The following is a 12024-nucleotide window of genomic DNA, read 5'->3' on the forward strand; positions in this document are numbered from 1 at the left end:
CTCTGCCACTCCTTGGTAGCTAAAAAGTGTATTTATCAGTATGAATAGCTATTTTTTGTTTAAATTAACTGAACTTTTTTTACTTATTCTTTCATGTCTAGAAAACGTGATCTTTGTATTAAATTTGAGCCTTTAATTCAAGGACATTATGCTCTTATCTTATTGTCTAAAGAGTGTTATGAAATCAGTCACTGAATTATTAGTTTTCATATATAACATTAGAAGGAGCTATCTATTATAGAAACATGAGTCTGTTTCTAAATTATCCTGTTCTATTTTATATTGCATTAAGATGAAGTTGACTTCTGCCACTGTTGAATGGTAAATGTATAAAACCTTCCTGAGAAACCAGGATCCTAGTCAACAAGTGGTCCAAATTTTACATGTTATAGACTTAAGAAATATCCTCAAAATGACTTTTGCGTAATCTCATTCTGTAAGGAATACTGATTCTTTCTTCATTTAGAATTAGTAATTCCTATCTGAGAAGGCAAGAAAAATTGCATTTTATTGTTGGTTAGGAGAATTGAGTAGAATGATACTAAAGTTTGTACAACATGAATGTGGCTTGTGAGTTTGGAGAAGGTAATATTACCAGACAAGTAATTCATAAAAGCAGAGCACAATGCAGGCTTTGAAGAGACTGACTGTTGTGAACCAAACCTGAATGGCTCCAATGTTCCCGAGTTGCTGATTAGGACACATCAGGGTTTTAGATCACAATAATGGCATTTGGAAACAAATTTGCCTTTATACTCTCTGGTCATGGCCTTGGGATATGAATCATTTTCCAAGCAACATTCCAAAATAAGGGAAATGTTCATCACAAGATGAAAAACAAAATATAAAATGAGTGAAATGATGGGAAGATGTGCATGAAATAAACATCAGTATGTTGTTTATGGCATGTTTTATGGTTACTAAAATATAAACATATAGGTTGGAAAATATGCACCCAAATGTTAATAACTCTGTGCTACTTTAAGTAGAATGATGTAATAGAACTGATGATTGAGAAATGGTGTAGCAAAAGTAAGAAGAAAAGAAATCACAAGTAGGATAGGGGCTGCTGGAAAAATCTCATGAATTCCCTGAGCTATATGTTTACCACCTCTGAGTTAACACTCTCTCCTTTTTGTCCATCCTTATTAATTGTCCTGGCTATTTTCCTCTAAATCAGTGCCAAACTTTTGGAATCAAATATAGAGAAAAAAGAGACAACATGAAATTGCAGCTGAAGTGGGAAAATGCAAAACTCATAGAAAATATTAAAAAGCTAGAATAATGTTGGCAAGTCATCCATATTTACCTACTGACTGGTTGATAGATTAACTCAGAATATATGGGTCTTACCTCTAGTTCTTATGCCAGCTGTCTGTTGGGCAAATTGCGTAACCTCCATCAACTTTAACATTTTCTTCTGTTACAAGAGGGAGTTAAATTTATGGTCCTTGAGTTTCTGTCTAGTGAAATATTTTATAAAGTTTTCAAATAACTCTATGGATTGACATTGATTTGAAGTGCGATATAACAGGAAACAGTACAAAGTCTAATCAAAACTGGTACGGAGCCTCTAAAATGATGAACTGTGAGGTAAACAGAGACGTCTCTCTTGTTTCCTTTATTAAAATGTTGCTGAGAGGAAAACAGAGGTGAAATCTAAATTATACTTCCAAGATAATAAATTTTAACCAGAAATGATTTAAGACCCCATTGAGGCTAGAGAGAGAGAAAATAAATAAAAGAGAAGAAAGAATGATGCTAGAGAAAGTAACTCTGATGCCATACATTTCCCTAATAAATGATTTTTCTCAAAAATTGTAGACTGGTGAGTGGGTTGAGATAAGAATCTCATAAAAAGTTCTACTGTAAAATTAGACAAATAAAAATGAATACCACTGACTAATTTTTTTTGAAAATGAAGAAAAATTTTATGTTTTGTATGCATTAGTTATGCTTTGATTTCTTGAGTGTGACAAGTATTTAGGGTATATCCAGTCTGGACTTATTTTGAACAGTATATATATATGTTGTATTTTGGAATACTGGGACATTTATAAAGATATCAATACCAACTACATGATCACTAACTGTTCTCCATGAAATAGTATTCAAATCCTTCAAGAAAATAGTTGTGAAAAAACACTTGTTACAGAAAAATAAACTTGGATATAATAAAAACACAAGGTGTTTCAGCATAAGCTCAGTTTAGTGGTGTATCTTAAGATTGTCAAAGGCAAGAACCACTGTCACACACTATCCCATTTTCCAGCCCACATACTGCCAAACTGAACTCATTTCTATATTCAATTCCTCCTCTGAAGGAGGGACCAGAAATCATCCTTGTCCTCAGGATACTTTCACGGTGGTGAACTCCCAGCTACTTCCATTGAATTGTCCTTCAATGTCGTCTTGACCTCTAGGCTAAGGAGTGTTTGGGCCCCTTTTGCTACTAAGACTCTTTCATTTTGAGTAAGCTTTGGTGTTATTTTTGACTCACCCCAATCTGGGCTGAAAAATCAGATGATTCTTTGTCTTGTAGGCACCACAGTATTTGTGAAATTGGTGAAATTTTCTGCACATTTTTCAAGGCTAGATTGCATATTTATTTTCTCCATTGTCATGTATTCCTTGTATTTTTTGTTATCTTTTTATTCTTACTGCTACATTTGCTACATACTATCTTTACCTCTGATATACTTAAAGTAGTATACACAAACCAAAGACACACATACACATTTTTGTTGCTTCCCAAATTAATAATCTCATGTATGTCTCTTACTTTTCCAAAACTGCTTCTAATCTATTGAAACTTAACTTGTGTGTTCAACCTCACAAACATATAGTGGAACAACTTGCTGAAAAAGTAGTAATAGTCAAGATGTATTGAATCTCACCTTGTGTGAGGATGTGTGCTAAGTGATACCATCTCCAGTTGTCATATGAAGTCAGTGAGGCTTTGGTTAAGCGGGCGGCTGGAGGTCAGATGCCAGCAAAAGCAGTGTGTGGATTTGAACACAGTCTGTTAGACCACAAGCCAGTACCTTCCACTCCTCTTCAAGTGTAAATCTATCATTTTGTATCATTCTGTGTATAGGTATTTTTATCAGTTGAGAAAATCAGAAATCTGTAATTTAGACCTAAATTTAACTTTTCAGTATTTTTGTCATTCATTGTGAATGTGTGCTTCAGCAGATACAGTTTGTTCCATGGGCTGCATGTATGAGTTTGATCAACAGCAGACAACCTGTCGGCTGTGTGTGTGGTTATCACCCAGGCACTACATGTATGAGAGCTCCACTTACCTGCACTGTCGCAGCGCTGGTCACTGTGACCAGGGTGTGGCTCCAATCAGGCACAGAAGACTTTGCCCCTCATTTTCCTTAGATGATCTTTCCATCACCTACTTGTGCTGGGAGAAGACAGACAAGTCAGAAGAGAGACCCGACTTCTAGGAACTCAAATCTAGTAGGAAAGAAAAGACAAGAATGTAGGTAGCGTAGGGGATAAAACAAACAAACAAACAAATAAAACAACAAAAATGCAGTGGAATAGTATAGTACATGCCCTGTGGGAAAAAAAGGAGTCCCACTGCCACCCCCCACCCATCACACCCTGCCTTAGGTATCTGTCACAGCAGCGTTCGACACTGCTGCTCTGTCCCCCATAAATGTCCTGGCACACCCTAGTCCTGGATGCAGAAATGGCAGCAGAAGCTCTCAGGAGGTGTTCCTGAATTGCATGAGGACATATTTCCAACCATCCACTTTGAACTATCATCTGAGTCACAAAGGCATCAATGTTATTTCGTTCCACCTATAAACCACCATCCTAAATAAATACATAAATAAAATGCTGGACTGAAATAAAGTGATTAGACTAAACTAACACAGTGTATCTTGGTCAGGCATCTTTGGTTTGATAAACCACCTGGGAGTGTTTACCTCGCCCTAATCTACCCCGAAAGCACTCGGATTCAGCCATAGGAGGACTAGGAATCAGACCTGTGAATGGGCACCCGGCACCCTCATGCACATCAGATTGCATCATTCCACTGTGATGAGGGCTCAGCTCTCCACCCACTCCCCTTATCTTTTGAATGGTTTTGTCATAGCAGTGTCTACTCTCATTATCATGCTTTGAAACGCATGCACCTTTTGTAAAACTTATTTGTATAGCAAAGTATTACACTAGCGGTGACCCTCAAAGCTCTCCCACTGGTTTGACATACTAGTCTCCTCTGTGTTCCTCTCACAGGGCCCTGTGTGTAAGCCAACTGTATTGTTTATGAAAATGTACTGAAATGTTAATTGCCCTGGATTTCTTTCCTTTGCAAAGTAGGCTGTTTGAGAACAGTAACTAGCTTCATCCATCTTCGGAATTTTAACACCAAGCCCAATGTCTGCCACATGCCAAGTACCTAAAGAGCTTGAACTAACCGTATTTTGAATGAATTTACACAGAATCACTCCATCTCACTGATATTTCAGAGGGTCCTCTCAATTTTAAATTCTTGCTATGATTTCTATGTAATATTTCCAAAATTGGTGACATCTCTGCTTTAGTGAGAAAAATTCTACTCTAAAACCCCAAGTTCTATAATAAACAGGTGTTCGAGAGAGCGGATCAATGAACCCAGTGAATAAGCTGCTCCTAGTGTTTCACTTGCCAAGCTGCCTACCTTTGGCACACCTGCTGTGTTTCCACTCCACTTCTGATTGAGATGTGCCGGCACAAACTATCTCCTCTTATTGATACCCAGCAGTTAATAGTTATGCCACGTAGCTTGATCTTGTTTTTCAGTCTCCTGTCCTGCTTATAAACTTCAGGACAGCATATGCTGAAATTGACTGTCAGTGATAAAAGTGTAGCTTCATTCACAAGCCATAAAAGCATATATGCTGTTCTCTGCCTTCTGGAATTGTATTTCTTTCTCACCTTTTTTTTTTTCCAATTATTATTAATTTGGGGTGGGTAGGTTTATTTATTTATTTTTAGAGCATGTACTGGGGATTGAACCTAGGACCTCATGCATGCTAAGCATGCACTCTACCATTTGAGCTATACCCTCCCCACGCTCTCCTTATTTTTTTAATGTCATTGTTAAACTCGCTCATTCTGTGGAAAAAATATGAGCAATTATAGTGAGTTTATAATATTTTCCATAAGACATTGCTTGTCTCATATGATAATTTCTTTTGAGGGAGAAGAGAGCATTTTCAATGAAGATGATTGTTAATGTTTTTAAGTAAAGTCTTTTGAAAAATATGACATTGGAAAAGATGCCTCCCTCACAGAGTCTGACCATCTATTGACAATATAACCAGAGACTGAGAGGAAAATAAAGAACTAATGGGATAAAGAAAATAGTTACTCTTTAATGTAGCAAATACCTAGCTAACTTCCTCTAATTAGTTGTGCTACTTTGTTAAGTATGTAGCAGAGATACAATGCAATCATATTTCCATTTCTTTTTGCAGTTTAGAGACAGATAGTTTAAAAGATTCTCACAGGGTCCAGAAAGGCCTCCTGGGTCCCTTCTAGACTCACTCCCCTCTATTCACCTACTTCCTGCTCACCACAAGAGTCCCACCCTTCCTGGATTATATGTGATCATACTTTCTAGGGCTCTCAAAACCTCCCATTTTCTCCAAAGTATATTCACCTTTCAGACTGGAATTACTACTATCCTAAAGGACTATGGTAAATCCAACTTCCATGCCATCTAAAGCATCAACTTTAGTCACCATTAATAACTTAAAATCATGAAGGAGTTGTTAAAGAAAACAATCTTTCTCAGGTTTAAATTCAGAAAAGGCTCTTTCTGAATGCTAATATTTCATATGTTGAGCAGATTAAAGAAACAGCACTCATCAAGGCAAACTAATGCAACTATTAACATTAAACATGTAAGGCTTGACTCACAGACATAGAAAACAAACGTGGTTACCAGTGGGAAAGTGGGTGGGAAGGAATAAATTGGGAGTTCAAGATTTGCAGATACTAGCTAATATATATAAAATAGATAAGCAAGTTTATACTGTGTAGCACAGAGAACCATATTCAGTATCTTGTAGTAACTTATGGTGAAAAAGACTCTTAAAAACAGTTCATATATGACTGAAGCATTATGCTGTACACCAGAAATTAACACATTGTGAACTGATTATACTTCAATTATACATATATAATTTATATGTATATAATTTTTGTGTATATATAATTGATATATCATTGATATATATATCAATTATATCTATTTGCAAAAAAAAGTATGTCTTGTGTAATATAATAAGATGAAAATTCACGTGTCTCCCATATTCCTTTTTTAGTGGAGGAAACAATTTTCCTGCCTCAGATGAACTGTCGGCAAGCTCTGTGAATGTACAGCTCAGTCCAAGATAAACAGGTAAGATATATTCCCCCTTTAGTGTCTCTGGGTTTTGGTTGTTCAGCTGAAGAGAGTACAATTGCAGTTAACTCCATTAATCTCGTCTGCCACTTACTAACTGGTATTTCAGACCACACCAGGGTAAAGGCAGGGAGAAGCCTGGTGAAAGTCCACATGTGCTTTTTACTTGTCTGCCAGCAGTCAGCTCGAAGAAGGATAATATAAAAATGTCAATCATTAGTTTGTAATACTCTTTTGAAGTATGCCTAATATTTATTGAATAAAAAATTTAAACAGATTATTTCAAAGGATTAATTGTTCCAAACATTTTATTAAAAAAAAAAAGTTTCCTCTTACATTTAACAAATTCTTTCCTTATTTTACTGTCCTCCATGCAACCATTTTTTCCGGGTTTTTTTTTCCCTCCTCATTGAATTCTGTTCCTGGATTCAGCTGCATCATTGCTCTGGCCTTTGTGCCCTCAACTAAAGAGTTACTTACTTTCTCTGAGACTCTTTACCCTTATGTGAAACTTACTGGCATGTGGCCTGTGAGGAGCTGAGAGATGACTTGTCTGAAGAAACAGACAGGACTCAGCAAATCATAGTCAAGTGGAACCAAATCACGGAGCATCTCAGAAAAGGGAAAACAGTTCAGATTTTAACAGGAAGGCAATGAGAAGCCGTTTTATACATTCAAAGCAAGAAAAAGTTTAATCTTCTTTAGTAAACAGAACTCATTTTTGAGCACTTATCCCTTTCATACTTATGAAAATTTACGCTCAGTAATGATGTTAAAGTTGTATTAAAACAAAGATGTTGTAGTATTTAAAAAGTACTGGAAAGAAATCAAAGACCTTTTATTAATAATTTGGTATGAACCTAGTCAAAATGTTAAAAGATGCTATGATAAGAAGTAATTTATAGAAGGTAAGTGCAATGCCCTGATGTTGATTATAAAACATATGAATTATAAAATCTATTTTTTCTTTTCTATTATACTAATGTTTCAAAGGTACAGAAGCTATATTTATAGGTTATAAGGAATAATTATGAATCTGTTCCTACAATTAGATAAGCTTCTTCTGGCTCCTATTTTTCTGTGACTATAGAGCACATATAAATCTACATAGTAATTTACTGTACCCAGGAAAACTAATACTCACACAGACACATACATCTATATAATTCAGTTCCGACATCTCATGTTGTATTTGTTTTCTTTCCAAAACCTTGCCAATGATAAGATTAATATTTTTTTAAGAATCTATAGGGAAATTTGAAAGAGTTTCATCCTTCAGAGTTATTGTCCCGCATTCTTTGTGTCCTGTTAAAAGGAAGTCCAATTTTACATCTAAAAGAGACCCTGAATAGAATAGTACCATTTCAATTTGTGCTTGATTTTTTTGTTTGTGTGTATAATGGCTACTTGTTTATTTAATTGATTTTCATTATTAAAAAGTATTGTGATGTGAATGTTCCAGCAAAGGATAAAGAGAAAATTGTGGCTCATTCCTGGAATATGTTTTGATAATTCCTGGAATTGTTTGAGATCCATTGCAGAAGTCGAGTGGTTAGCCTTATACGTCCATTTTTACATGAGAGAAGACAAAAAGTCTGTGGGTACAGTACTGGGTCCAGGCAGAGCAGGAGATCTAACGATGGCGAGATGAACCATTCATTTTGGTTGGTTCTCTTTCCCTCGGAAATAAATCAAGGACACCATCTGTGAGAATGAAAGGAAAGGGCTGAGATGGAGACATAAAGAGACAAATAGTAAAGAGACAAATGCTTTTTGAAAATGGAAGAGTGTTTAAACTAGAGAAAATTAGAAGTCTCCTTCATGCGTGATGAGAAGTTGTGGTGATAGATTTATACGTAAGTAAGTCAGAATGGTCACCATTTCACCTTAAAATGCTCAAACACGGACACTGAGTATGTAGAGGTCACTTTCAAGATAAACGTAACAGAGAGAGAGATAGATAAGGGAGTTGAAGTTATGGGCAAAGGCATGATTGATTTTAGAAGCCTTGGAATCCTAGATGAAAAAGGAGGAATGTGGAGCTGTGAGAGGGAGATGGGCAGGCTCCATGGATTGGAGGCCCTTGTGGGACAAATAATTTTTATAGATTTGTTATTTGAATTAAGTTTAGCATTTTATTTTAATTTTATCTACTTTTATCTATGACTGCATTAACTTTTTATTTTTATTTTATTTTTAGTGATTTCTTTAATGATTGTACTATGCATTCTTAACTTGTCAGAGTCCACTTAAAGTTCCTGTTACACTATTTTATATAAAATACAAAAAATTGAAACAGAGTAGTTACAGCTCTCCCACCATTTGTGTGTTTGTGTGTATATTAACCACTGTTGCTTTAAATAATTATATAATTTTAAAAATTAAGACAAATATATGTATTAAAAGTACTTTCCCACATTTTCCCTTTTTGATGCTCTTTATTCTTGGCTACAAATCTGAGTTTTCATCTGATGTCAGTATTAGTCATACTAAAGAACTTCTTTTCAATTATTTTTTTGGTGGGGGAAGGTAATTAGGTTTACTTATTTATTTATTAGAGGAGCTACTGGGGATTGAACCCAGGACCTCATGCATACTAAGCATGTGCTCTACCACTCGAGCTATACCCTCCCCCACTTAAGAACTTCTTTTAATGTTTCTTGAAGTACAGATCTGTTGGTAAAAGTGTTTCCCAATTTTTATCTTTAAAATGGCATTTTACTTTACTTTTGAAGAATATTTCTTCTGAATAGTGTTTATTTGATTCTTTTCAGAACCTTACAAATATTGTTGCATTGTCTTCTGGTCTTTGTTTCTGCTGAGAAGGCAGGAGCGGTTTGTATCATGAAGTTTCTATATGTCATCTGTCAGTTTTCTTCTTGCTGATTTCAGAACTGTTTTCTTCCTTCCTGTATTTTAGTAGTTGAATTATTACATGTATGAGAGTAGTTTTCTTTCTATTTATCTTTATTGGGGTTTGGTTGGAAAGTTATGGTTTTCCTCAAATTTGAATTTCAATTTTAATTTTTTTAATTGCTTAGACTTTTTTTTTTAAGTTACTCTAAGGTTTTATATGCTAATTCCAATATCTGGAACTTCCTCTGGTTGGCTTTCACTGAAAGTCACCTGTCTAACATCCAGAAACTACAGTGTGTGGGTAATGCTAGAATTACACAAGGATCCCTCTGAAAGGCTTTGGAAAGCAGTGCCCTGGACATTTGCAGATAAAGAGCGTAATTTACACTGGTGTTGAGGAGTTGAGGGGTTTGGATTATCAGCGAAGGGTAGGATTATTGAAGACATGTAGGGGAAACTTAGATTAGTTCTCTTGATATTGAGGAGAAATTTGGATTTTCAGGGCTAATTATCAGTTCTTTCACTCAATTGCATTTTTATCCAATGTTTGTAATTTAGAAAACGTACTATTATAATTCCCAATGACTGACTGACTTCATGGCATGGAAATTATGACCATATTGTCTGACTTAGTCACTAAAGCATTTGAATTCTTAAGTAACAAAGACTTTACTCTGATGTAATTGCCTTTAGTGGGAAAGAAAAGGCGACTTTGTGGGAGAAGCATTGTTTTCAAATAAAACCAAAGTAATTTACTTTGAGAAAGTTATTTACCGACATATATTTGAACAGCTTCAAAAGTACAATTCAGAGCATATTTTGATGGAAAAGATTAAATGATTTTTGATCTTTTAAGTAGATAAAGTTCAAGTAATTAACTTACCTAATTTAGCTGTTGTCATTTTCCTTGGGAACTTTGCAATCTTGTCTTTAGAGAGGGAAATAGATTTCTATACTTTTTTTTTCTTTCAAGGTCAGCTGTTATAAAAATTACATAAAAATACCTATGTGTGAGAGAGAGAGCACATTTGATTTCAGCCCATGAATAGAATTTTATTATATTTCAAATACTGAAACATTTAATAAAACATACAGTCATATTTTTATAATATAGAAGTTAATTTTATGAGGGAGATGTTATGCTTAAATCTGAAGAAGATCATTAAAATTTGATGCATATGCTTCCAACTTTATAAAGTATACAAACGTGTGTACAGTTGTGAACTTTTAACAGGGCATATGTCTGTTAATATAATACACAAAAACAATAGACTCTTTCGTACAAATGTATGAAAAGATAAGTTCCTTACATTTGAGAGTAGAAAACAGATGACATTTCAAGCCATAATTGCCTAATTAATGAAAGAAAAATTATTTTTTAAAAAATTAACATTATTTCCATTTACTGATGTGTTTTATGTCTGTTTCTAATTAGAAGTGTGCATGCTTGCAGATAGTATTATCAGTGTAAACCTATTTTATCACTAAACATTTGTGGCTTTAATTATAACACAATGAATCTTCTCTCATCTGAGAAGTGCTGGTCCAGTATTTCTCAGTACTTACCTTGTACACCGTAACAAAGAAACAAAATTAAACACTCCAAACCTTTAGATTTTACTTAAAGAATCTACTGTAAGTCACGCCATTTAAACAATTGGGAGATTGGAAATAGATGCCATAAAAGTGGGCAAAGTCAGGTGTTAACTTTTTGAATGAAACAAAATGAATGGTGTTATTAACATGTTTTAATGCTCATCAGAGACAAGAGAGAGACTGAAAATATTTAACAACTAGTCTGACAAAGGCACCAGCCAATATGAATCAATCTGCCTGATTGGCACTACTGTGGCGAACAAGAGGAGGAAAGCCCTACGAGGAACCAAAAAAAAAAGAGGGACAATTGAGTCATTGAAGGTGAAAGCAACTGAATTGTATAGTGTTAATTGCTTTACTATCAGGACTTAAAAGGCAGCGCACAATCTTTACCATATCATCCATCAAAGACTGGCAGTAGAGAGGTGGAATGTATGAAAATTAAAAACCTGTTTGTTACCAGAAATCTGCAGGCCTGAACAACATCCATCAAAAGCAGAGAGATACAGGAAGTGTAACCTGGAGTTGGCAGAAATAAATATCTGCACAGATTATTAATGTTTGTTGTTAAATATGAAAGCAATTCTATTTATTTTCCTTAATATTTAATTTTTTGTTAGTTGAGAACAGCAAATGTAAAAAGATATGGATGTTCATTGAAAATTTGTATTTTAAATATAAAAAAAAATTAGTTGTCTATAAAACATGTCTTGAATAAAGAAAAAAGTGCCATTAAATAGTCATTCATATGTCAGGAAATCATAGAAATAACAGGTGCCTCTTCTTTTTCTTTTCAAAAAATTGCTCTTGATTTTACTAGACTTAAATTTAAACTTTTTGGTTGCTTTTGTTTTGAGAACTAGGACCATAATATGGATTTGACATCTTGCTCAAGACATTCAACTTTCTCCCATAAATGGAGGCAATTAAAGAGCAAAGTGATCCTGTAGTAATTTGAAACTAATGAATTGGGGAGGAAGAGAGATGGAAAGGACTGCAAATTGAAAGATAAAGGACTTGAGACAGGTGAACAATATGTTTGTTGCCTTTATTTCTGTTTTCATCACAGATGTAGCCTTTCACCTCTACAGGAAGTTTAATGATGAACTGAAATGAAATACTAATGAAACAAAAGCAAGTGAGAAAACACATACGCGCAC

At 34.7% G+C, this 12024-nt stretch overlaps 1 protein-coding gene across 1 annotated transcript in view; it reads left to right on the top strand.

The window, feature by feature from the left end:
- Window positions 1-12024, top strand: part of CDH19 (cadherin 19) — a 161005-nt gene that overhangs the window by 40015 nt on the left and 108966 nt on the right. Inside the window, exon 2 of the mRNA XM_072952277.1 lies at window positions 6333-6409. Coding sequence (XP_072808378.1) covers window positions 6383-6409 — 27 coding nt within the window. The 5' untranslated portion in view covers window positions 6333-6382. The remainder of the gene's footprint in view (window positions 1-6332; window positions 6410-12024) is intronic.

Source organism: Vicugna pacos, chromosome 30 (assembly GCF_048564905.1).
Source record: "Vicugna pacos chromosome 30, VicPac4, whole genome shotgun sequence".
Lineage (NCBI taxonomy): Eukaryota > Metazoa > Chordata > Mammalia > Artiodactyla > Camelidae > Vicugna > Vicugna pacos.